Source organism: Seriola lalandi, unplaced genomic scaffold (genome assembly GCF_002814215.2).
Source record: "Seriola lalandi dorsalis isolate HSWRI2012SDOR001 ecotype SW California unplaced genomic scaffold, Sedor1 jcf7180002054899, whole genome shotgun sequence".
Classification (NCBI taxonomy): domain Eukaryota; kingdom Metazoa; phylum Chordata; class Actinopteri; order Carangiformes; family Carangidae; genus Seriola; species Seriola lalandi.
This window is the reverse complement of record NW_019525451.1, coordinates 467,726-494,673: the sequence shown is the minus strand read 5'-3', so window position 1 is coordinate 494,673 and position 26,948 is coordinate 467,726. Positions and strand designations below refer to the sequence as shown.

General features: G+C 42.8%; 2 protein-coding genes and 2 non-coding genes across 5 annotated transcripts; 2 read left to right on the top strand and 2 right to left on the bottom strand.

The window, feature by feature from the left end:
- Positions 1-511: 511 nt before the first annotated feature.
- Positions 512-22,348, top strand: LOC111672411 (cilia and flagella-associated protein 47). Its single transcript, XM_087180288.1, has 56 exons — positions 512-655; positions 1,190-1,347; positions 1,437-1,552; positions 1,838-1,976; positions 2,067-2,151; positions 2,312-2,452; positions 2,599-2,768; positions 3,161-3,267; positions 3,459-3,685; positions 3,774-3,978; positions 4,139-4,367; positions 4,563-4,715; positions 4,832-5,012; positions 5,132-5,228; positions 5,511-5,727; positions 5,824-6,068; positions 6,191-6,321; positions 6,409-6,531; positions 6,683-6,814; positions 6,909-6,986; positions 7,463-7,610; positions 7,843-7,922; positions 8,329-8,527; positions 8,671-8,756; positions 9,060-9,276; positions 9,376-9,601; positions 9,845-9,962; positions 10,168-10,295; positions 10,477-10,577; positions 10,838-10,960; positions 11,055-11,268; positions 11,414-11,485; positions 11,954-12,091; positions 12,484-12,565; positions 12,773-12,868; positions 13,003-13,189; positions 13,286-13,383; positions 13,493-13,609; positions 13,781-13,915; positions 14,436-14,548; positions 15,128-15,281; positions 15,502-15,590; positions 15,756-15,842; positions 16,172-16,236; positions 16,368-16,495; positions 16,741-16,846; positions 17,038-17,264; positions 17,355-17,496; positions 17,856-17,983; positions 18,116-18,181; positions 18,426-18,569; positions 19,530-19,703; positions 20,036-20,147; positions 20,527-20,580; positions 20,673-20,770; positions 21,112-22,348. Exons 1-56 carry the CDS (start codon positions 512-514, stop codon positions 21,259-21,261), a joined length of 7,680 nt encoding a protein of 2,559 aa, XP_087036414.1. The 3' UTR covers positions 21,262-22,348.
- trnad-guc (transfer RNA aspartic acid (anticodon GUC)) lies at positions 3,016-3,087 on the bottom strand. The gene has a single exon. It is a non-coding gene; the product is annotated as a tRNA-Asp (tRNA).
- trnag-gcc (transfer RNA glycine (anticodon GCC)) lies at positions 18,895-18,965 on the bottom strand. The gene has a single exon. It is a non-coding gene; the product is annotated as a tRNA-Gly (tRNA).
- Positions 21,262-26,739, top strand: LOC111672387 (uncharacterized). 2 transcript variants are annotated; one of them, XM_023429794.2, is made up of 3 exons: positions 21,262-22,662; positions 23,957-24,037; positions 25,233-26,739. In XM_023429794.2, exon 3 carries the CDS (start codon positions 25,248-25,250, stop codon positions 26,289-26,291), a length of 1,044 nt encoding a protein of 347 aa, XP_023285562.1. In that variant the 5' UTR covers positions 21,262-22,662; positions 23,957-24,037; positions 25,233-25,247; the 3' UTR covers positions 26,292-26,739. The 2 variants fall into 2 exon arrangements, with proteins under 2 accessions (XP_023285562.1, XP_023285560.1); XM_023429792.2 differs by lacking the exon at positions 21,262-22,662 and having other exon boundaries at positions 22,669-24,069.
- The last annotated feature ends 209 nt before the right edge of the window (positions 26,740-26,948 follow it).

The window sequence follows — 26,948 nt, the reverse complement described above, 5'->3', positions numbered from 1 at the left end:
TGTATAATTGTTGAGAAATCCACATTATAGATTGATTTATCTATCCATATAGAAAATTATGGTGTTCCACCGTTTTATTTGGAAAAAACGACAGCTAAAACACTGAGAAAGAGGCGGAGACAACTTAAAAATGGCTCGTTTGTAGAAAACAAACCGTTCTATTGAGTAATAATGATAACCTGCCCTGTCATCCATGCTATCAACAACATTAAATTCCACTCAAGTTAACAAGAAACCACGGTTTACTGTGCAGCGGCAACAGCTGCTCCGCCCACCTGGACTGGGCAAGGTTGTAAAACGAGCGCAACTCCGGCAGCCGTTGCCTAGAAACCACCTGAGCCGTTCAGTTTCCAACGTTAGTGTCAACGTTCGAGTTGCAACAGTAAAGTTGACTAACGGTATGCGAGTTAATTAGTCGACTAAACTAGTTAGTTAAAGCAGTTAGTGTACACGTAACTGAGAGGAAACGTCGTCGTCGTCTTTAAATAAGTAGTAACTATAAAGTCATATCATGGCTGGTAGTTGTGTTCGAGTTGACCCACCGTTTATCGACTTCAACGATGTGAAAGTCGGGCAGGTTTATAAGACAACCGTCACGGCAACAAATGTCGGCAAAACTTCGAAGAAAATAATAATTGAAAAGCCCAAATTAAAGGTAAAGTAAATATCCGAGGTGTTTTTTAACAGTTGTACGAAAGTTAAAGAATAAAAAAACGGCAATGTTAGCTACGTAAATTAGAGTTTAAGCTAGCTAAATTGCTTGTTAGCTAATTAACAATTAGCTAGCGGAGAAACACATTAAGCTAGCAGTGAGGCAAACTTTAATTATTCAAATTATGAACATTTTTGGTTTAATTCTACCACATCCAATAATATCTGTTTATCTATCGTCTCTGTCTGTCTGTGGTCATAGTTATGTTAATATTTTTGGTGAAAAAGAGCATGTATAAATTATTTATTTGTTTAATAATTATTTAACCAGGATTATTTCGTCTATTTATCCCGTTGATAAGAGTTTTCAAGCTTTTATTAAAGAGCCCTATCTGCTTCTTTAAAAATCGTTTTTTTTATTCACCCTCTGTCTTTAGACTATATTAACATTTGGCCATTTAAATGTATGTGTACGTTTGTGTCTATCTTTTAAGTGTGTTTCCCTCTATTTACTTTCTATTCTTTTATTCCCTGCAAGTCTTTCAAGTTCACAGCAACCAGTGCATCCATGGCAGTGGCCCCTGGTCTGTCTGTAAGTGGCTTGCTGCAGTTCACTCCAGAGGAAGAGGAGGCGGTCAAAGACTGCCTTCTGATCAATATAGATGATGTGGAGACCATTGAAATCCCATTGCGGGGGTAAGCAGTACTGAACATATTATCCACGAGAGAGTGAATCATTTGTTTTTCATGAATACACCTCAGTCCCACTGTATCTTCTCCTCTAGGTTTCCCAGGGCTTGTTCCCTCCTAATGGACTCAGTACTAGACTTTGGTTGTATTAATGCGAGCAGTCAGTTAATCAGCAAACATCATCCTATAACCAATCAAGGATCAGCACCAGGTAAATCCAGCATCTCTTTCTGGACTTCATCCATGGGGGAAATTTTTATTTCCGTTTGCGACTGGTGTGCTGTTAATAAGAACCAGGACTTACATTTTCTTCAGTATAGTGAGATTTGTTATGTACTAAATGCCTTGCTTCTGAAAAGCAGCTGTCAGTTGAAGAAGAAGATGAAGGTGTCTGCAGTTATCTTATTTAGCATTTTGGACTATTTAATAATGTCAGTCAATGAGAATTGACATGTATGTGCATAAATGTGTGTGTGCGTGCATGTGTGTATTGAAGGTATGTTCCAGGTGCAGTACAGTGGAGACTCCTCAGTCAGACTGTCACCCTGCAGTGGAGTCATTGCAGCTGGCACCACCCAGTGGCTGAAAGTTGAACTGTGCACAGATGGACCCAGGCAGATTGATGAGAAGGCTCTGTAAGACAGACTTTATAACACAGTCGTAACTACTTAAACATAAAGGACACTATTTACTATAAAACACATCGTTCACTTTCTCTGTCCCAGGATAAAACTCCAGAATCGCTCTGCTGTAGCTCTTAGTATCAGGGCTGAGGTGGTGGACCAGCGGCTTGAGGTTTTTGACCTGCAGGTAATCCAGTGGTCCAAGTAGAATTTATTTAGTACTTGAAATATCTACATGATACTCCATTGATTCTTGAAATTGATGTTCATCTTTATTTCCTTCCCTGTCCAAGATGTACTTGTGAGCATTTCTGTCTCTAAAAACATAACACTGTGTTGTTATACAGGGGGCTCCACTCTCCTGTCTGTGGTTTGGACCCGTATACTTCGGGACATCCCGTGTGGAGAATCTGGTTCTGAGAAACACTGCTCCCCAGGCCTGTGATTGGGTCTGCCTGCTCCAGGATACTGCTGCTGGGACTGAGGTGGTGAGTGTTGGAGAAGTCGGTGCTGCTAAACCTGCTAAATGGGCTGATAGTACAAACAGGTTGATATATATGTAAAAATGCATTACATTTGATTTCAAATAAGTTGCAGATGTCCTGGAATGAAACAAGTTGTGATTTCTGTGCAGGGAACAGATCTCCAAAAGAGCACAGACGCTGCCCTGCTGGAGAGAATGCAGAGGTGCAGCCATGCAAGTCAGGATGTCTCTCGGGTCTTGGCGTGCGTCCCGAAGCAGGGCCGACTGGGACCATATGACACAACCACTGTAGCAGTTTGCTTCAGCCCCATTTGCAAGAGGTTAATTTTCTGTGTGTCTTTGTCTCCATGTGTCCATGTGTGTCCAAATGTGTCTGAAAGCAATGAAAGTATGTTTTTAATTTCTGTATTTTATGTCAAAAAGTGACACAGTGGTCTTAACATTAATATTAAAATAACTAGTACTTGTCAAGGTAGCAATGTTATATCTATAGAACCGTTGCACCGTAAAAAATACTATAGAAGTAATATAAAGGTAAATGTCATGAGCACGAGAAAAAAATTACAACTCCCCGTCGGGGAATCGAACCCCGGTCTCCCGCGTGACAGGCGGGGATACTCACCACTATACTAACGAGGATGTTGTTAGTGTTGTTATGGAAATATGTCATCTTAAATAATCCACTTCACAATCAACACCCTGTCTCTTTCAGTGGAACTAAAAAGAAGAGGCGTAATTACTCAGCCAGCCGACAAGACTATTGTCTTTTCCTGCTGTTTGAGTCAGTGGGGAGCAGACACGGCTTCACTCACCGCAGTGGTACGCACACACAACACACACACACACTCATGTGGCAGAGCATAATCCAGATGAGCTCAGAGGAGCCAGCATTTTGGTTCATGTAACTTCATTAATTGATTAATTGATTAATTCCCTTATAATTAAAGTAGACACACTGATATTTTTGTCTTTTTATTTTATTTGATCTTTTTTCTTTGTTTTTTCTTTAGGTAACAGCCGTGTTGAACTGGGAGTGACAGGCTCTGGGCTTCCCGTGTCTCTGGTAGCGAATCCTCAAAGATTTGATTTCCTAACCTGTGTGACGGGACAGTGTGTGGATCTGCTGTGTGTGCTGCAGAACGTCTGCCCTCAACTTCCCGTCAACTTCCAATTCCGCAAAGTCGCCCATTTCACCGCCAAGCCCTCCCTGGGCTCCATAGCCCCTGGACAATGCCAGGTAGGATGTGATTGATTCAGTTATGTAATTTTAAATGTAAGCAGAGTAGTGAATGTGCAAACTCATTTCTCTCCGTTGCTTTCTCCAGGATGTAGTTTTGTCTTTCACTGCACGGCAGCAGGGGAGCTTCCATGTTCGTCAGATACTAGATGTCTTAGGTCACGTTCTTCACCAGAGCAGAGACAACACGGATGTTACTGAACTTCAGCTTCGCAGCTTCCAAACAGTCACTCTACACCTGTCTGCTGTCGTCCACAGTGAGACCACACACGCTGAGCCCAAACTTAATCCTGGTGAATACTGAAAAAGCAACACTCTTGAAGTATTTGAAGCATATGTGTGTTTCTTTGATCATTAAGTGGCTGTAATTATTTAGATGGTTAACATGCTGGTCTTGTTCAGTAGTTGTGTTTAACACATGTACCTGTCCCGCTCTGACTGGCTGCTCTGCAGGCATCACTCCAGCAGTGACCAATCCAACCGGATCACAGCCTCATGCTCGGTCCAGTGAGCTGGCTCAGTGTCATGTGATGGCGCGTGCTGCTGTCATCAGCACCAACAACACACGGCTTCACATACATCGCAAGGAGAGGAGTCAAAACACAGAGGGTGAGGAATTCCTGGCTTTCCCTAACGACCGAGCCGCTAGCATCAGGCCAGCCTCTTCACACAGACAGTACAGGTAGAGGTTCACACACTGTCACAGGTTCAGCACAGAGTTCAATTTGTTACTTGAATCATGTTTAAAAAACTAATTTGCAAATCCTCCCTAAAATATGACATACACACCTCTTATTTAGCTTTTGACAGATGGATGTGTTTTCTAGATTTAAGACTTTGTGTGTTTCCACAACTTTCTTGTCTCTATCCACTTCAGGACCATCTTTACTGGTGTTCCCCGCTACAGCTATGTAGACACCAGCTATGCTCTCACTGAGGAGGAGGAGGAGCAGAGGCAGCGAAATCGACAGATTTATACAGACTTCATCGAACAGCTCAGACAAACACGACTATTGAGCATCAAGGAGAGGTAGATTTTCATATGATATCTAACTCATCTATCTCAAACATGCTAATCTTCTGCGTGTTAATCAGAATTAGATGGACCCGTAAAGTTGAATATTTGTGTTTCTTTTTGGATGTCAGACAGCAAGAAAAAGTGGAGCATGAAGTGGACATTGGGATTATTCCTTCTCAAGGGCTTGTTCCCCCTAAACTCTGTAGCAGTGACATAGAGACCATTAAGATCTCAGAAACAAAGCCAAACTACAGATATGCTTCCCCAGGAAACAAATGCAACCAAATGACTCAACAGGTCAACAGTCAGGTGAGAAAACAAGTTATTATTAACTGAAATATTACAATACCACACATTAAGATTTCAGTGCAAAAGTCAGGGGAAATCTTTTTTTTTTTTTTGCCGTCTGTCTCCTGCATTCATTGTAGGTTTCAGAGGTGATGAATGCAGTTCCCTCTACCAGCCAGGAGGTGGCAGACTGCACCAGGACTCTGACACCTCAGGAGCTCTACCAAGTTGACATAGGTTGGAGATTCAAATCAGAAGTGCTCAGATCACTGTTTGTAATAATAGAACGAGTACAAACTGTGAGATACAACAAAACACTAACAACTAGTTCTGTGTTTTTGTGTCTTGTTCTTTCTTCTCATACCTGAAAGCTGCTTATATCAAAACATAAACATCTAGTCATCATAGTGTAAATAATCATGGCATCAGAATTTCATATCAGGTTTACAAGTTGTTTAAGTGTAGAGGAATTTTTTCATGTCAAAAAAACAGTTAAAATTTTCACTCTTTCCTCATTAGGTCCGTTGTTAGTGGACTTTGGCGAGGTGTGTGTGCAGTCGAGGTGTGTTCAGAAGCTGGAGCTGACCAATCATCTGTCAGTGTATGTTTGGGTGCAGCTGGACATGGACTGCCCTGAGTTGCAGGGCTCCTCACCCCTCTCCCACATCCTGCCACCCCGCTCCCACAACACCTTACCCCTGACGTTTCAGAGCAACAAGCTGGGTCACTTCTACAGGTTGGAGGAGGAAGCAGCTCAATATACTTTCATCACATGAAAACCAGTGATTACACTTCAAATGCAGTAAAGGTATATTTGTTTTTTTTTTTCCAGACCTGTGTCCTACTCTGTAAACCAGCAGCATCCTGGTCAGATACTGGTCCAGGCCGAGGTCGTCCCTTTGGCTCTGGAACTGTCCACCACCACGCTGCTGCTCCGCCCGACCCCCACCCTACTCGCCCAATCTGGATATAGAAGTTCAGTCACCCTTCGAAACCGGCGTAACCATGCCGCAGAGTTCGCATGGAGACCAGTAGTCACAGAGAGCGGCATCCTGTTCTCTGTTCGACCAGCTACAGGTGCTGCAGTTTTAGTTTACAGTAAAATGTAAAAGAGGATATTGGGAGGAAGGGAGGAGCTTTACTCTTAAAATTCGGTTTGAATCAGAGCTGATAAAACAAATGTATATCATCCTCTCCAGGTATAGTGGAGCCATACAGGGAATTGGATTGTGAGGTGGTGTGGCATCCCTCCTTCTCTTCCCCTGCAGAAGGAGACTTTGACTTCTGTGTCCACGAGGACAACACACAACGCCTGCACTGTGTTGCCAAGGTCTGTCCCTAGAACTGGCAAGACTGCTTTGTATGATCTCCTCCTATTTACTATTTGTACTATTTTTCCTCTCTGTCCTTCTGTCAGGTTGGGTCCACCAATGTCCAGCTGGCAGACAAACAGGTGATATTTGGATCAGTACCTCTCAACATGCCTTCTGTCAGAAGCGCAGTCTTGCACAACACTGGAGAGAACCATGCCTACTACCAGGTGCCCACACACACAGAGATACCTGTTTTAGATAGTTGTGAATATCAAACAAGGAAAACAACCAGTCTCTCTCTCTCTCTCTCTCTCTCTCTCTCTCTCTCTCTCTCTCTCTCTCTCTCTCTCTCTCTCTCTCTCTGTTTGTATGTGGCAGGTGCTGGACGTGTGCCCTCTGCCAGGCATGGTGGTGAGTCCATCTGAGGGCGTGGTGCCAAGTGGAGGGCAGGCTGTGCTCAGGATCCACTTCAGCCCTGACTCTATCATCAAGTTTGACACTAGAGTGAAGGTGAGAGAGATGTAAAGAAGAGAGAGAGAGAGTGTGTGTGTGTGAGAGAGAAAGAAAAAGAGGAACTGACAGTAAGCATATGTATCTATTACAGGTAGCAGTGAGGGACATGAAGACTATTGAGCTCAGAGTGGGCGGATCAGTAGAGCCTCCAAATGTAGAAGTCAGTGTGGTGAGTTTCTGTGTGTGTGTGTGTGTGTGTGTGTGTGTGTGTGTTGAAGAAGTGATTACATGAAAGAAAATTACAAAAACATTTATTAACTTATTAACACATTTTATTTACAGGCTTGTATATTAATGCAAATGATAAGAATTATGTTAATGAACTTGTCAAAACCTCACAAATGAACCAATTAACCATCCGATTTATGTGATATCCTATATCACTGTATAAATTAATTCTGAACTGGTGTCTTCCCACAGAGTTACTCATTAATTCCGGGTCTGATATTTTTTTGGTGGTTTACTCTGCTGAAATATAATTGGAAAATTAAATGTCTGGGCAAAACAATTGATTCACTGACTTCATTCATCCTGATGCACTAAAAAAAGCTGGTTTCAGGCCATTTAATACATCCAATTTTCCATGTTTTGAGATCTCTGTGTTTTTCTCATCTACTGGTTTAATTTCTCCCTCCCTCTTTTCAGTCCCATTTCCAGTTCTGCGGGGTGCATGCTGGTTCTTGGCGGGCGATACCGTTCGCTCTGACAAACTACTCGTCAGCCGCAGCCCGGGTCACCTTCGACCTGTCACAATATGCAGACTTCTCTCTACAGCTTCCTCAGCCCTCAGCAGGTACGCATTCACTCACACACTCCAGCAACTCACACAGGGTCACAGTTGATATAAGGTGGTGTGTGGGTACAGAAATATGGGCTTTTGTACACAGTATTGTATCATTGCATTACTGTCTCTGTGGCTGTGATTAGAATACAAAATGAGAAATCTTTTTGTAAAATTAAAGTGTAAACCCACTTTAAAAACACAGCATATTGTCTCTGAGTTTTTGCTTGTATGTGCTTTGCAGAGAAGGAGCCAGGTGTGTGTGTGATGGAGGTGCAGGGCTCCCAGACCGTGGACTGCTCTCTTATCTTCTCACCCACCCAGGTGAGATTTTGACCAAACATCTTCCAGAATAGTTATAGTAGATAGAAGTGTCATGGGGATCAAGCAGATCAGCTTAAATGCACACTTTTGTGAATTGACTCTTTTCTAAATCCTTAATCCTTAAAGCCTTCAAAAGCATCCATAAGTGATTGTCTGATCATACCTTAGACACCGTAACTGTGCCAGTGTAAACCAGGTGGCTCATTTTAAACTGCAGTCCTTTGGCAAGATGCTTTAAACCCAATGAAGTGGATAAACTAGCTAGCTAAAAGGTAATGAAATCTGTGAGACTGTCAGCTTTCAAGTCAATTGATGACCTTGCTCTTTCATATCTCATAGCTTTGAAATGTTTGAAAAACAAATCATGAACTAGTTGAAAGACAGTTAAGGAAATGTTTTCCTGCAGGCAGCCAGTTACGACTTTGACCTGCCGCTGATGGTCAACGATGTGAGATGGCCCGCCGCATCGCCTTCTCCTCTCCCCTCTCCATCCCCCTCATCCACCTCCTCCACATTGTCAGCTGTCACCTGGAAGGACATGGCGAAACCACTTTCCCACTCCGTCGCCATGGCGACACAACAGTCACATCGCGTACAGGCCACAGGTGGGGTCATTAATGTGGATTTGGAGGTGTGAGCTGGTTATACAGTTATATTGCAGGTGTACAGAACAATGTTCACACATGACACTGGGTTTCTGCAGCTAAATATTTTCTTGTTTCTCTTGCTGTGTTGAAAATGTTTTTAGTGCTGTGTGCCCCACTGGAAATGTCCCCCTCTAGTCTACAGTTCCATGTGGAACCTTTGGCACCATGGTCTGATGCTTATACTAAGGTATCATCTACAGTGTATCTGCAGCTTATCATTTGCTTGCCTCCCTTCTTTGACATTTTTCCCTGTATTCTTCTTTCCTCTCGTCATCCCCTCAATTTTATTACTGTATTTTCTCCATTTCTTTTCTCCTTTGTTTTCATTTTTGCTTCTGTCTTTTCCTATAAACTGTGAGGGGGATCTCGAACCTCTGACACCACCTTAGAGAAGTAAAATCATCTCACTTTTTTATCTTCTGTGATGCTGTTTTGAGTCATTTTTATAATTCCTTCAGAATTTTCTCTTTTTCTCTGATTATGTTTCTAGACCGTGGAACTGAAAGCAGTGTGTGAAAAGAGTGTGTGTTGGCGTGGTGTCACCAGGGAGCGCTTACACTGGTGGTTTAACTGCAGTTCAATAGCAGCACCAACAGAGGACAGAGGAGAGGGGGCACTATGTGCGGTGACTCCATCTTCTGGCAGTCTGGGGCCCAGCCAGTCCATCTGCGTAGCGGTCAGCATCAGGCCTGAGGCTATCAGAACGGGTGAGAGACGATTGGACACACACACACAGACACACACAATGATGGATTCCCTTCTCCTTTCTCACTCTCTTCTTTCTTTGTATATTTCCTCTCCTCCAGTGTCTGGCGGATTAATCAGACTGTCCCTCCCTCTTTACCTGGGAGAGGAGGGTGGGGAGGGGAAGGCAGAGGAGGTGGAACATCATCCCTACCGAGAGCTGTCCATCACCATCACTCTGCAGCTTCCCAGCATCACCATCCACCCTCCTCTAATTCTTCTTACCCCAGTACCCCTGGAAAGCAGTGCAATGGCCACACTCACCCTGGCAGCTGTAGGATATCCAAGGTTAGTTCACAGACCTGTGAGTTAAAGCATATAGTTGAGTAACTTGGTGTTTACCTGAAAATGACATCACAACGACTATAACAACACACACCAGGTAGATGTCAACAAGGAAGCAGATTCAGGATTATCATTCACAAGAAGTGTAATGGAAATCTGGTGAAGCTTTTATTGAAGCTTGACGGATCAATAAATCAGCAATATAATGCATCTTTGCACCTTGTCTCTTTCTCTCTGTGTTTGCAGTGGAACCAGGGTATCAGCTGAAGTGGATGAGGTGGAACTGGAGGATGGGACAAAGATACAACCAGTTTCTCTCATCTTTCCTGATGGTGATTCCATCCCTGCCCAAAACCAGGACCAGGTACAGTCCTTATACTCAGACCAGTTTACAGTAATATGGAAAACCTCTGTCCATGTATCTATGTCTCTTCAGTCAGTTTTTAAGATCTTGAATTTTGTGCACTTGTTATCAGATGACAAAAACTGGTGTGACTGATTTTCCTGGCTGACGCTTTGACAGTAATATGATCTGTGACACTCTCCACCTTTTCATTCTGTCTGTACAGAGACATCCAGTCGACATCCACAGGCAGGAGGACAATGTGACCTCTCTGATCTGCACCGTGTCCTTCTATTCTGCCGCTCCTCTGTCCCTCCGTACAACTATCACATTCACTGACCACTTCCACAACAGGTAGTAGTGCTCTTATATAATATCCTGCTCACCAACCACGACAGAAAATGTCAAGTGATAAACAATAAAGATTTGGGAGCTTGCTAAAAACAGCTAGGGCTTAAACCCCATAGAAAAGCCTTGATTCAAATACATACATTTAAAGTTGAATCAATCTACCAGCTTGTTTTTCTCCCACCAGGTTCAAGGTTAAGTTGTGTGCTGTTGCTGACAACTGTCTGCTGACAGTCTGGCCCTACATGGCTCTGCACCTCTCTGAGCAACAGATAGTTCTCAAGACTGGTATTGTATAATATACACAAATACACCTGAACCAAGTATTTACAGTACATAGAGAACGTGGAGACTGAAGGAGTTAGACCTCATGAAAGTTTTGAAAAGCAGTTGGTTAGAGGTAGATGGGAATGACAGTGTCTGGTCAACACTTTACAGAACTGAAAATCATTCACTGGATAATTACACATGCCACCCAAGGAGCTTCAAACTCTAAACTCATTATTCTTTAATTACTTGATATTCATTATTGTGTGACTCTCATTTAGGAGCCACAGCTGTTGAGGCGATTCTTCAACACTATCACACACCAAGTCCTGCATCCGGCCCAGTGTCGTCATCATCATCCTCATTCGATCACAACAGCTCAACAAACAGGAACTCAGTGTCAGGTCAGAAAGTGAAATGTGTAACATCTGTTTGTGATGTGTTTGTGTCTGTGTGTAACTGTTTGCGTGCGGTGTGTGTGTCTGTCCTCCTTTCCAGGCAGTGGCAGTGTGAGCGGTGAGACCAGCAGGGATGAAGACGCCTCTCCAGACGGACGAACCCTGACCAACCTCGGCATCCCAGAATTCCCTGCTGCCAACTCAAACGAAGGACTATATCACCAGAATGTATTATTGGCTGTGGAGAGGTGGTTTAGTCTGTTCGGCTGGCCCGGCGGACCGAATCCCATCTCTGTCCCACACACACTTAGAAGGTATATTCAAGAGATTCCCCAATAGCTCAGCTCAGGGGCCATATTTCAATTACAGTGTAGTCAATGTACCATCCTTCCCCACCTGTTTGTCATCAAGTTCATCAATCAAACAACCATTTGCTCCATCACCCCTCTCTCCCTACAGAGTTGTGTCAAAAATTCTAATGAATCACTCCAGTGGACGGGCTTACCGCGTCATTCAAAATAAAGACCACAGGTGAGTGTGTGCTGTATTTGTAGTACACACCGCAGATAGATAAGAAATGTGACTGTAGTTAGGTGCCTTAAGCTGTCTGAAATTAGTAATCATCATACTGCAGAGGAGTGAAGCTGACATGGTTAACATCATTTTAATAACATAGAATTAAATATTTAAATTTAGTCAACAGCCATGATGAAATCAGGTAATTGCAAGAGATTGAGAGTGTGCACCTGCACTGATCTGCCTGATGAATATTTGTCTCATATTGGGATCTTAAAAAATAGCAGAGGCTCTCGTGCAAATAATGTTTCTGTTTTGTAAATGGCAGTGCCCAGTCTACCCGGGTTTGAATTCATTATTTATGATCTAGAGGGGGGAAATGAGTCAAAGAAAATACTAGATAATAATTAAAACTGAAATTCTGGTGGGATTTAATTGATCTTGCTCCAGATGAACATAACTGTATTGTGTTGTTGTGTCTAGGTCTGTAGTGGACATGCTTCATCACCTGACTGGCACACAGATTCCCGGTATTCCTCGCTGTCAGACATTTTCCAGTAATAAAGACCAGCGCACTAATCAGCTGCTGCAACAGCATGACGCGATGCTTGCTTTTCTCAGGTAGGCCTTATACACACAGATACGCTGCTGCAGTGTGATTGAATAAGTGCCTGAGTCACTTTTATGTAAAAGTGAGAGAACAGCAAAAAAAGATCAGACCTTTCTGTAACAGCACCAACACATACTGTCAGCAGTGCAAGGTCAAACTTTAACAGACATCAATCAAATTCATGCTACAAGGAAATCCCTTTAGTAAACCAGGAAACACTGAGAATGATTTTATGTCAGACGAGCGATGAATAAAATGTTGAAAGAGTAATAATCAGATCTTCTTGTCTTACATGAGCAATTTGCAGACACTGTTACACACAGAGTATAAATGTGAACATTCAAGTAACAGACACACACTGTGTTTGTGTGTCTTTTCCTTTTCGTTGTAATTATGTGTTCAGGGTGCAGGGAGCCTGTCTGCACCACATCAGACCAGAGTACTTACTTGACGTGCAGGAGTTCAAACACTGGTGCTCCCAACAGGTATGAATACCTAGTCCTGGAGCTACACCACCTCGATTAAAATGCTCATCCTCCAAATTGATTTTTGAAGCAATGGGAGACTGTGAATAATTGCTCTCTGCCAACAATGAAACATTCATCCTGGTCTCATTCATGGTATCTGACTTTAATTCACACAAAGTATATTAACAGCTTCTTGTGCCATATGTGTGTTTGTGTGTCTCTCAGTCAAATGTGGAAGAACACGGTCGGGACTACAGCAGTGTTGACTATGAGTCTCTGAGCAAACGATCCTGGACTGACGTTCTGCTGCAAATTTACAAGGTGAAAAACATTCTCCAAAAAACCACACACTGCTTACAAATGTGTCTGTGTGATTGTAAAGTAAAGTCGAGCTGAAAAACGTCAATCTGATCTTGTTAAATACTAGTATTGAATATTCCTCTGCACATGTCCAGGTGTTGGTCTTGGTCCGTGTATCAGTGAGTGGTCTGAACACGAGTCCGATCCAGGAAGAAGTAGATGAAGTCCTTCCCGTCAACTCACAGCCGCTGGTCAGCAATGTGTACTCTGCCTGCGAGCTCCAGCTGCTCTCCTGGCTCAACAAGCACTACGAGAGCATGAGGAAAACTGTCTGGGGTACAGGTAGGGAACAACATGCACAACTTTTCTTTTTACAGTTCAGGCCCACCACTCTGAGACCGCACTGAGAGGTCATTTCTGCATGGTGATGGTTTGTAGGTGGCGTCCCATCAGCTCGCTGGATAGTGAATTTTGACCTGGACTTGACAGATGGACTCGTGCTCGCTGCTCTGCTTGCTGCCTACTGTCCTTACCTGGTCAGTGCGTGTTTGTAGAGTGGAGAGATTATCCAACTGAAACGAGAAGTTACACATGAACCTCATCATATTTTTTACACCCCACTTACCGTCTGTTGTCACTAATTAGATCTGCAGCCACTTCCGGAGGATGTACACTGCAGCTAGCAGCCTGGAGCAGATCCTCCACAACAACATCATCATGGTCCAGTCCTTAACTGCACTTTCTCTCAACATAGATATACAGGTAAAAGAAAATGATCAGCTTACTGCATTTATGACATTTACCATAACTAGATTGATATTGAATATATCAGGAATCTTTCATTATGATTAAGTCAGAGATTAGACACCACTTCCTGTTGTAACTGTGCCTGTTTGTCCTTGTATCTGCGGGTGTTTGTGTTTGTGTGTTCAGCCCACAGACTTGTCGGATCCTAATCCAGTGCAGATGTTAATGCTGTGTGTCCACTTGTATGAGAGGCTGCCTCAGTACCTGCCAGTAGAAACCATCACTCTATCAGGAGGCCTGCACAGCTCCATCAGCAAGCTGGTAACACATCCAGTGCAGGTGTTAATGCTGTGTGTTGCCCTGTAGAGAGGCTGCCCCAGTACCTGCCACCATACACTATCAGGGGGCAACACACACACACACACACCCACACACAAAAAAAAACTTGGTGTTAGAGGACTCCTAAATAAAAACACATGCCTTGTAAAATCAAATTAATGAACACTGTCAACACTGAAAATGCACTTGAATAGTCAACATGCAAACACTGCAAGTGGAAACACACACACACAAACACACACACACACACATTAATAGGATTATAGACTCACCAAAACACACACTAACAGGATTACAAACACAGACAAATATACATCTGGGTAATGATCCACATTGTCAGCCACATTACAAGCCAAACAAAAATAGATGTCAGTTTGTCTTTGTAAAGCGAGACAGATTTCATTGTAGGATTTCTGACAGTGGTGTGTTTGTGTATGTGTACGCTTGTACACACATAAAACTATTTCTGTGTTTTCTCTGCATGTGTGTGTGTGAACTGCAGGTGCGACTGAAAAGCCCATCCTCTAAGCCGGTCAAATACCAGGCCTTACTTTTAGGAGAGGATGCTCATCTCTTCTCCCTCCCTGATGGATCTACTGTCACCATTCCTCCAAAGTATGTTGTATCACACCAAACCATACTCTGAAGTACAACTCTCACTTACTTGCACCTGTAATGTTTTGCATCCAAAGCATCTGAAGAGCTTCAGATCATTTCTTGGTCTATAAAGAAACTGTCAGATCTCATTTAATTTGTCTTAAACATTAACCTTCATATAGTAAAGTAATGGTAGTGTGTTACTTCCTGTCCTGTTCTACTCCTTTATAATCAAGAATAGTAAATGTGTGAAGAATATGCTGATAATCATGGAGCTAAACCTGCCAACACTCGGTGTTAGAAGGTCTAGTATTGACTAATGCACATAACTGGATTGGGATTCAGACTGAAGACACCTTTCCTTGGGTGACTAATTGAAATTTGAATTATTTCTATTTTAATCTAAGAACTCAATTATTATGCAGTTCTCTAAAAATGATCTGCTCAGGACACAGACAGTATATAATGAAGTTTATGTGTTTTTCCAGGTTAAACCATAAATAATCTTGAAGATTAGATTACAAAAACAGCTTCAGCTCAGAGTTCAAATTGAGTAAATAATAAATAATCTGATCTTGTTGTTGGTGGTTTTCACAGGGCGAGCACTGAGCTGACCGTGCAGTATAGCTGCTCCTTCCTGCAGCCGATGGAGGCAGTCCTTCTGCTCATCTCCAGCTCTCCTGTTGGTCTGTGTGGCGTCACCACTCTTACCTTCAATCTAAAGACCCATGTCAGTCACATCACACCCACAGTGAGTATAATGAATTTAAGTGCTGGATTGACTGTCATGCTACAGCTACACTCACTTCAAGCCTGACTTACTGATTTGGTTGCGAACAGTCTGTCGGTCTGACTCAATGACTCACTACCACGCTGTGTCATTTTGAGTGCAGTGTCCTTCTGAAGACTTACTGTTACATATATTCTGGCTGCAGCTGTAGGTTGATATGACGTCTACTGTCTCTCCATAGAACACTGTGAAGTGCAGGTCTCCATGCTACCAGCAGAAGCTGATCCAACTGCCAATAACTAATCCTTTCAATAAGGAAGCTCAGTTCAGGTGGGTGTTTATTCACAACTCTGGATGTAAAGGTGGAAACTTTAAAAAGGTTAAACATATATGACACCTGGTAGAATCAACCTGTCCATGTAGCTTTGTTTTTATTCATCCAGGTGTTGTTAAATTCAAGAATCTGTGTGTGTGTGTGTGTGTGTGTGTGTGAAGGGTGGTGCTGGTGGAGTCTACGTTCAACCCACTGGAGCCTGAAAAGAAAAAAGACAGCCTTGTTGAGCAGGCCTCCTCCAAAGCCAAGTAACACATGCACTGCTTACACACAGGGACATCTAATACACACACACACACACACACACACACACACACACACACTCAATTAAAGGTACATAGACCCATATAGTGTATGCACAGTTAATAATACTTGATTTAAAGGACAAGGCAAGTGTTATTCTATATTTTTCTATTGCCCACAAATCCATACTACCATACTACTCTATTCAAAGCCAAACATCCCAGCTCCTCTTCCTAATCATGGTTGACTGTGAGGATTTGAAGTAGGAATAAGGTAAATGTGATATTCATGTAAGAATGATGATATGTTTCTTTGCTCCTCCTCCCTCTTGCAGAATGGAGAAGATGACTTCAGACAAGAGTTGTGGGGAGGACGTGGAAGGGAAGCACTCAGCTCTCAGTAAGTCCTAACACACACATGCTCTGCACCCTGTGCTACCTTTATTACTGTTCATGTATGTGTGTGAATGCTCTGCCTTTATTCACGTCTGATTGATTGTGGTCTGTATATGTTTGTGTGTGTGCGCACAGAGGGAGAGTTCCTGAGTGCAGTGAGGAGCGTTTGTCTGAAGCCAGGCCAGGCAGACACTCTGAACATCCACTACCTGCCCTTCTGCCCAGGCACCAAGTACTGCTCTGTGCTGCTAGTTTGCCCACAGGTCAGTGTGTCAGCTTGTCCGTCAATTCCCTGAACGCTCTGCACTCAAGCAACGGATCAAGAAACAGTCAAACACCAGGCTGCAGTTATTTTTACCCAATGCAATTTATACTGTATATTTAAGTTTGGAGCTGCAAGTGAACCTCATTTATTCACAGTCATTCCTGTCCGTGTGTGTGTGTGTGTGTGTGTGTGTGTGTGTGTGTGTGTGTGTGTGTGTGTGTGTGTGTGTGTGTGTGTCTCCAGGCAGGAGACATGGTCTATATGGTGAAGGCCACAGCAGAATTGCCTCGTCCCTCCCCTCTCACAGCCAGGCCCAGCTCTAACATCATCTCCGTCCCCAACGACGCTGGTAGGAGCCTGTCGCACAAATCTTCAACCAAACATTATGAACACTACTGAACATCAATATTTAATATTCATCAGTTATCATTTAACCATTAAACATTTCATATATATTTTTCCTCAGTGGATATTCACATTACGAGGGAGCAGTAGTGAGTAGTGAATAATATGCACACTGACGTTTTGCTCCACCAATAGACCCAGCTACATGTGTACCTGTACTAAGCCTACGCTGCAAGGTGGAGCAGGTGTGTGAGGAGGTGATACGTGTGCCGCTCATCAATATGGCCTGGGAGCAAGCTCTGGCCATGTGGGGTCAACACAGCATGAGCGCAGATGAACACAGGAGGCGGATTCTGACACGTTCTTTGTTTAGCAGCACTGTGAGGGCAACCACAGCCGTACGCAAGCTCTTCAAACAACAGGTACACGCAGATTCAGGGATTGGTATTGTTAGATGTCTTCCTTCTTGTCTGTATTTTACCCAGTACACCTCTTCTCTTGTTTTCTGTTAGGCCCAGCTGATGAGAGGTGCTGAGCACAGTGAAGCGGTAACATACAGTGTGGAGGTTTCTTTGCCAAAATACTTCACTTTACCCAGTACTGTTAAAATACCCATCAGAGAGGACACCAATATGCCATGGGAGAATCCTGCAGGTACAAACACACATTAATACCCAGACTCCAGTCAATGGTGAAGCCACACTGACTGACTGTTTTTATGTGTTTCTGTTTATGTCTCCTCGGCTACTGAACACCTATAAAGATCAAACTAGACTGATGACAGATTTTAAAACATGTTTGCGAGAGATTTAAACACATGTTTTCAGCTCACTCTCTGTTTTTCCTTGTTTTGAAACTAGTTTGAAAGCAATTCACTCTGTTTATAACCTCACTTGATATTAAGGTTTTTGATAAACCATGATGCTGCGATGGAAATGAACTAATAGTTTGATTCAAGTTCATGTCATTCAATTATTTAATCGTCAATATCTCTTCCTCCATCTGTTGAATAGATTGTGGCTGTGTGGACGTTCCTTTACGGTTCCAGGCGAACCGTGTGGGGAAGTTTACATGTCAGGTGGTCCTGAAGTCTTCATGTGATACCAGGGTCTACATGCTGGAGGCGCTGGTTACCTCACAGGTATGTCCCACCTGGTAGTCGGGGTAAACCTGTAAAGGGAATATTAAGAAAGCGCTGGATTGCTTGTTGCTTCATGTGGTTCATGGTTAATACTATACTAAATTACTAAATCTGTGTCATTTGTGATCACAGGGAGGATCTGTTCACTTTGACTTCAGTTCACCTGCTCACTCTTCAGTCACGCAGGACATACCAGTGGTGAGGGTCATGGGAGTTCCTGAGTATTTATTAGTCTGTGTGTGTGCGGTGCCTGTTGATCGGTAACCGATACATATTTTATTAATTATGAGAAACTGATTCCTCTGGAGACAGTGGTGATGCTGAATATATATCAGCCAGAGAGCAGACAAACTGTCAAGCCTGCGTGCGTGTGTGTGTCCGTCCGTGTGTGTGTGTGCGTGCGTGCGTGCGTGTGTGTGTCCGTCCGTGTGTGTGTCCACAGCACAATGAGACCCACAATGACTGGATCATGCAGGCTGAAGTGTGTGGTGAAGGATTCTGCGGTCCGAAGTTTTTGAATGTACCAGCTGGGACAAGAGCGTGCTACCCCCTCTCCTTTCACCCTGCGGCACAATGCGTTGTCATGGTAATGCTCTTTTTTGTTGTGGTTTCATTGTCTCTTTTCTTTCTTTGTGTTTTGTCTCATTCTTGCCATTTGCCTTCCTCGCTTGACACACACACTTTCTGCTACACAATATGAAATCTTTACAGTACGGTGGTTAGTGTGTGTTCAGGATAAATCAACAGTAGCAACAGTTTGGATAAAGCCTGCGTTGAGGATCCCCTGCCACCAAGACTGAGCCCTCATGTTTAGCCTCCTCTGCTCCATCCTGTCATGTACGTGATCTGTCTTTGCCTCAAACACTCTGTCTGGTCTGTGTGGCGGCTGAGAGGGGGAAAAAAAAGGGTTGTGCATTGGCCGGGAATCGAACCCGGGCCTCCCGCGTGGCAGGCGAGAATTCTACCACTGAACCACCAATGCATTGGTGCTATGTGTAAAGGGGGTGGAGCTTAAAAAGGAAATATGCTTCAGGAAGTCAGCGTGTTTGATTTTCATGTTGTCTTCATATTTGTTTTTCTGTCAGACTCAATACACTCAATATCTTCCTTTTTCTCTGCAGTTTAGAAAGAGTTTAGACTCAACAGTTCAGCTGGACTCTGGTCCTTGCAATTCAACACTGTACCTTCCATGTTGTGACAAAATGATCTTTACTGTAAGAACTCACTGTCGGTCACTGACAAGAGTTTTTCAGGTGAAAAGGTCGAGTAGACAGTGATTTGTCCCAGAGCACCGACAGTGTTGCTCTTCTTGTTACCTGTGTTTTCTTCTGCATTTCTGCATTTCCCTTAACGTTTGTGCTTTCACTGTTGTATGTGTTTTGTCCTTAGCGGGCCACTGTAGTGATCAGCCTCGTTCATGCAGCAGTGTGAGAGCGCTTGGCTGCGGCTGAGAGTCTGTTTACCATTGTTCCTCCGTGTGCACTCTCCACAGTGAACACCAGTTTGTGTGCGTCTGACTGACTGGACTTTATCCCCACCCCCACAGGGCACGCTGTCATTACACAATGACTGCGACGGCACTGAGCATGTGTTCACCCTCAGAGGAGTGGGAGAGCGCCCCCTGCCTGTGGACCATGTGGTATTACACTGTCCTGTTGGGAAGACCATGCACACTCAGCTGGATGTCCCCAACTACAGCCAGAAAAAACTCACTCTCAAGGTATAAGCACACATACTGGGTTTACTGATGCACATTCACACACAGGAAGGGAAAGCACTCCGTTAAATGCATGTGTTGGTATTAATGCCTTTTTGCTTTTTATGTATTATTTTTTCCTTTTGTATAAAAGAAGCAGTAATGAATACATGAACAGGTTGTGCTGTTATCATAATTAATGTGTGAATTGAAAAAACAAATTTGTAAAACACAAAATTGGATGGAGGAATAACGAATTTGCAAATGAGTGAGCGTCCATTTAAATGTGTGTGTGTGTGTGTGTGTGTGTGTGTGTGGCTGTTTTGTGTATTGTGTGTTTTCGTACATTCACATAGGTGATTACAGATCTGTCTGTTGTGAGTGGCACCCCCTCCCTTGAGATTGACCCTGGTCACAACGCTCCATACACCCTGGCTGTATCACCATGGAAAACAGAAAAACTTAAAGGTGATTTTTTTCTTCCCCCTCCCACTGTGTGTTGTGTGGTTTGTTAGTATGTGACGTGGAAGGCAACTGCTGTAAAATACCGGCTAAATTGGTTTATTATACTCCATTATATTTGCTTAAACAGACCAGAACACTCTGTGTTCTTAGTTTAAATACCTGCTGTGAATACTGTAGTTTTACTGTCTACACAAGTGTTGTAGTGTTTGTTTTGCATACCTTTAGGCAAACCTGTATTTCCCGTGTTCACATCTACAGTATGTTTGCATTGGCAGATGAGTAGGATTATATGTTAAGTGGGAAATGGAAAGAACTTTTGACTACAAATGACTAATTAAAACAAACAAAACAATTAACTGAACACTTCATCTTCAACTTACAGGTTTTGTGTCATTTGTAGAAATTGAAGACATTCAGGAGACAGACAAAGACAAAGGTGAGATCAGTGTTGGAGATGAACCACTTAGAAAGCTTCAATCATGCTTAGCTAATAATATGTGTGTACATGTGTGTTTGCATGTCATTCAGGACATGTGCTCGGATGCTATGAGGTGTACTTCTCAGTAGAGGTTATTTGTGAGTCACCAGCACCCATCAAGGTCATAGATGTACACTGTGCTGCTCAGGTACGTTCTGCAAACATACCTGAAGTCTAATCCTGCTGCAAATTACCTGCAGGGGCACAACATTTTGGGACAAAATTCATTTCACATCCATTTTTACTGCTACATTCTTTAATTCATGCATTTTCATCACCTACATTTTTATTAATTAATTTTTGTTAGCTCCACCCTTCATAAGAATAATGATCCTTGCAAAAACCACAAACCAACAGCTGTTTATTTTATACTGATGAAAGTTGAAAACCATTCTTACCAACATATGCAAAATTACATATAGACACATTCACATACAAACCTACAGTTATTAGAGTTGCATGATTAACAGCTGACTCTTTTTATTTCAGGCAGCAGACGAGCAGAGGACCTACGAGGTGAGAGGGAAAACATCCACCGGTGGCCGCTCTTCAGTCAGTGCACGTCAGCGGAACTTCGTGTCCCACAACCTTCGTCTTCCCTCCCTTGCGAACTCGTCCCCTCTCAAAGTCCCCAGATAAAAACATCATCTCTCTCATACAGCTAAGGATCTTCAGTTTTTTCTCTTTTCCTTTTTGATTTTTTTCTTTTATACTCGCTTTTTTTATCTAGGAACATTTACCACAACGTCACCTTCAATTTAGGAGATACCTTTATATTTTGGAAAGGAACTGTTATTTGGAAAGGCACATTGCCACATTGATGGTGTTGGTTATGGGATTCACATTTGTCCTTTTTTTCCCCCTGGAAACGGCTCATTAGTCGTGTTAGTGTTTCTCATGCGCAATTTTAAAGAAATATTTTTATGCCAATGCAAAGATGCATTTTACAGACCTCGCGGCAAGTGAATTACATTTAGCAGGGTGACATTGACAACTATATTTAATCATAATTAACCCTGTGGGAACTTTTAATTTTAGCAATACTCTCCAAAGTCATCATCATACATATTGAAACACATGACACTGCATTTAGTGTCATTGTCATATACACTGAAGTCGGCCACTTGTAGCACAAAACACAACAACTTCTAATATACTCACAATATTTTTGTGGGCATTGTATTTCAATCATGTTCAAATCAGTATATTCAAACTGATAATTTAAATTTTTACACAAAAATGATTTTACAGTAAAACAAAATAATAAATTATGACGGAGATGTATTTCTAGAAGAGATGGTGCCCTAGTTTGTGAATATCTCAGCACATACTGGAGCTTGTATTCGTGTCTGTGTGTGTGTGTGTGTGTGTGTGATTATTCATGAGGTAGTTATGTTCACTTATGTGTCCATTAAGCACCATCTGCAGCCTGCTGCTGAAAGAATGGAGAGAAAGAGGATGAGAGGAGAGAGGTCAGATAAAGGAAGATAGGAGCTGGAGGGAGGAGGAGTAATAGTGATGGTAGTAGCATTAATAACAGTTGTATTTTCATAAATACATCAAGGAAAAATCTTTATTTTATACAGTTCACAGATGGTATTTTGTTGGACACTGTTTTTGATACAGAAAGTGAAATACAGTAAAATATAAATACTGAAGATCATGTTTTTTACACAGTTTATTGATCAGCACGTTAGGATGATCAATAAATTGCTGGATAATCTTCTTTTCAAGCAATATTTTTTACCTAAAAGCAGCTTCCTGTTGACATTAGAAGCTCCTGTAATAATCAGGTAAAGTGCAATGGAGGTAACTGAAGTAGTTTCCAGCTGCTGTTATTGTGCAGCACAATTATCCAGGTCAAGTAAAAGGCTGCTGTGAAACTGGAGCCCTGCAGACACCCAATATCTGTTAGAGGAAACACTGCTGTACCATCACTGACACTGTGTGGAGGGAGGAAGTGACGGGTCTGGAAGAACGGGCGAAATGTAGACTGTGAAGAAAAAGGAGAAGAAGAAGAAGTCCTGCTCACACTGACAGGTACAGAAACACCTTACTACTAAACACTAAACAACAAAAGTGAAACAAACAATCAACAAAGAAAGAAATGACCTGAACACAACCTCCCATGAAAAACACAACTTACACTCAAACATTGTTGACTGAGTTTAAACTATTAGACTATTATAGATTGAATTGTCCAAAAGTACCTTTGCTTTATTTGCTAATAATAATACATATGTACTTTTACCAAAGCAACACAATCAAGTATTTTAAATTCTGGTATTTCATCACCCCCTGTCCTTTAAAGACTGAAGAAATTCCTGAAATACGTGACTCAGCTAAAAGGTAAAAAGCAGAATTTGGGTTAAAAAGCTGCGGGATGAACTCGGCTACAAACTCTGATTCCGCAATTAATGGAGGTTGACGGGCGGCGGCAGAGAGTGGTTAATCTGGGCTGGGGGATTTGGATGGTATTAGTGTAATCTTTGTCTCGGTGACCAACAGGTCTTATCATCTATCTGATACATCTCCCGCCCCTCATCCTACAGATGAGAATAAATAATGGCACATCTGGGCCGCAGCTCGCTTCTGGGATCTGTCAGAGAATAACGTGAAACACAACTTCCCACACAGTACTCATTAAATACATAAGAATGTTTGTTAGTCTAAATCAGAAAGAATAATAACATACAGTATAATATAAGTATATTAGATTCATGGGAATCATCTCTTTTATGTGCCATTATCAAACAGATCGCCATGACAAAGCACTTAGTGTTGGAGTACAGGGCTGCAATAAAAAGTCATTGTTCATCACAACTGTTCCTCATTAAATATTTAACATTTGTATGATGTTATCAATACGATGCAGATGACGACGTGTTGCGCACAAATATAAAAAGAAAAAAAAAAGATTTTAAACATTCAGTTTTTGTATTTTTTGACATTTGTTGAAAGAATTTTTCCCTTAATTTAAAAACCTGTCTTTCCACAGACACCCGCCCTGATCGAAACAATATGATGCAGAGAAAAAGTCACTGTGATTAAATATGTAAATCTATAAATAAACCTGGGAACAGTCTGGAGATAAACACCCTCTGCCTGCAATCAATCAAATCTGTCCAGACCCTCTAATTCTCAGATCTGTGGCCCAGTTTGGCTCCAATCTCTTAAAGCTCCCCTCGGCCCTCATGACCCCCTCCCACATCACAACCACAGCGCCGCATAGTGAATAATTGACGAGCTCCCCCTCCCCTCTCCTCCCCTCTCCTCCCCTCTGTTTCTCTTTCCATCACTCTGTCTTTGTGGTGTCGCTCATCGGGTTTTCCAGGCACTGACGACCTGCCCTCCCTCGCCTCCATCATGTCCAGTTTCCACCTGCTGCCGGCTGCATGCTGACGACAGCCAGCAGGTAAACAGACTGAAGCAGAGGAGCAGCTGGTGGTAAGACCAGAACTAAACACTCAAACTAAGACGAGGCTGTTAGGAGTTTTAACTGCTTTCAGTTTCAACTTTGTTCAGGACCTTTTAGCTGCAGTTTGGTTCTTAAATCCAGGAAGCAGCAGATAGAGCTGTTTTCTCAAAACAGTCAAATGTAGATTTTATAAAATTAAAAACTGGACATATTTGGTTAAATCTTGCAATTTTTGGTGCTGTAGAAAACCATTTAACCCTTTGTGGATGTCATCCACCAAAGCTGAGAGAAAAGGATTATTTTTTAAATGTTTAACTCTTCAGATGAATTTGCACTTGAAGGTTGGAAACATGTTTTATAGCAACACACTTAAAGAACTTTTCTCTGAAGCATCATGAGCTGAGAGACTCCACATCCACCTTCATAAGAATGTAAGACAGTGTTTGTATTTCTGCTCAAAGTTGCTCCACATACACAAAGAGGACTTTGTGTTTTCACTGTTTTTGTTTCTGAATGAAACTTTCAGATTTATTGTGTTGTTGTGAAGAGCCTTGTAGAAAGCTTCTGCAGAGGACTATGTGTGAAATGATTCTGCTGTGGTTCTCTGAAGAGTGAGTGCAGTTTTTATTTTTTATGATAGAAATGAAAAACAAGTTGTAACAAACCAGAATTGTAAAAAGTACATTTTTGCAGCAGAAATGGCATTTTTTTAAAACTAAAAACTACCGGTCACTCATACACATGTTGTGAGTCGACTTTGATTCACTTTAACAGGCCAGGAGGGAAACCACTGCTACAGAAGAGAAATACTCTTAGATTAATCCACTTTGAATCAACAGAATTTGTAGTAAAGCTGAATAAAGCTAAATCCTGGATTAAAACACCTGCTCTGATTTTATTTTTTTTTGCCAAATAATTCTTCATAGCTGATGTGTGATGTGGAAACTCTTTCACTTCATTATTTGGGGAGTTTTGGAGGCTGGAGACTTTGTTCAGTGCCACACAGAGCAAGTTTAACTTCAGAGAGGATCCAGAAGACGAGATGTCCTGAAGACGTTTGTCAAAAAAAGTGAAATTATAAAAGATAGAAAAATCCTCTCTGCTGGTCGTTGGGCAGAAGTGTCTAACTGAGCAGAAATATCCTCATGAAAATGTGACTGAATATTAATCTCCTCTGTCTGGCTGTTTTCAGTAAGCTGTTGGAGTCATGAAGGAGTTCATCTTTCTCCTGCTGGTGGTGATGGAGGCGTCCTCCAGGTTTCACGACTGTCGAGGAGATCTCAAGTTCACCATCTGCTCTCTGGCTCTCTTCACTCAGCTGCCCAGCAGAGTGGCGCCCAGCACCGAGCTGCTCGACCTGTCCGACAACCACATCTCCGTCATCCCCAAACACTCCTTCATCAAGAACCGCAGACTCAGAGTCCTGTTGCTGCAGAACAACAACATCAGCGTAGTGGAGGACGGCGCTTTCTCTCAGCTGGAGTTCTTGCAGAAACTGGACCTGAGCTGGAACCAGATCTCCACCCTGACTGAGGGTTTCTCCATCGGCCTGGCTTTGCTGCGGGAGCTGACGCTCGCCCACAACCGCCTGACTAGCCTGGACAGCCTGAGCTTCGTGCACCTGGACGGCCTGCAGAGGTTAAACCTGACCAGCAACGCCATCTCCACCATCCAGGTGAGGTCATTCTCCTCCATGAGCACGCTGCGGCAGCTCCACCTGGAGGACAACCAGCTGACATTTCTGCGGAGCGGCATCTTCTCCATGCTGCGCTCCCTGGAGGTCCTCAACCTGGCCGGAAATCAGATCAGCGAGATGGAAGAGTCTGTCTTCAAGCCGCTCGTCAGCATGACTCTGCTCAACCTGGCCGACAACCAGCTGGCCACCATCTCCTTCAAGACGTTCCAGAACATCCACACCTACAGCACCCACATCCTGCTGGAGGGGAACCTGTGGAACTGCGACTGCGACCTGCAGAGACTCTTCCGGAAGCTGCGCAGCATCCAGAGGCTCTTCCTGGACGACTACTACAACCTCACCTGCAAGGCGCCGCCCGTCCTGCGGGACTACCGGCTGATGGAGGTGGACACGGAGCTGTGCATCGCCGAGACGGTCACCGTGCTCATCATCACCGCCACCGTGGTGATCACCGTGCTGGCCGCCATGTTGATGGGCGAGAGGAAGAGGAAGAAGAAGAAGAAGGGGAAGCACTGGACGCAGCAGGGAGAGCTTTCAGATGAGTCGGACTACTGAAACACATCCTCCTCTGAAACGTATCACACTTTCTTTCTGTCCTTTTTATTCTCCTTATTTTCAGGAACTCGGTTGTTACTTAATTCCCACTCGAACATCTGCGCGCCTGGAAAGAGATTTGGGATTCTGCCGTTCATTTTGTCGGATTTCCACTGGAAGGATTTCCCATCTGCTTCGCACCAAACAGCCTCGAAAAGCTTTCTGTAAAACACAACATCTGCTTCATGATAAACACATTTAGATTTTTGGAATTGCATCACATTTGTCAAGATTTAATCCCCTAATTTTACTCGTACATGAATAAAAAAGGTTTATTTTCTCATCTAAAACATTTGGACGGCAAAAATTATTTTAATGAGTGGATGAGATGAAGTTGAAGCAGTGGTTGTGGGTTGTTAATGTTCCTCTAAACATGGAAAAGCATTAAATGGGATGTTGTGACATTCAATTGTATAAAGTTTCTCATTTAAGACAAATGTTTTCCCATATTTTGATATTTTCCAGTAGAAAATGTTTTTCAGTACAGAGCACATCAGCAGTTTACATTGAAGTGACTACAGCGACCCCTGCAGGTAAAAAGATTTATTGCACCGAAAATCATGATATGACAATTTATTTAATTTTCCTGTAGCACCAGATGGGTGGGGTTTATTTCCT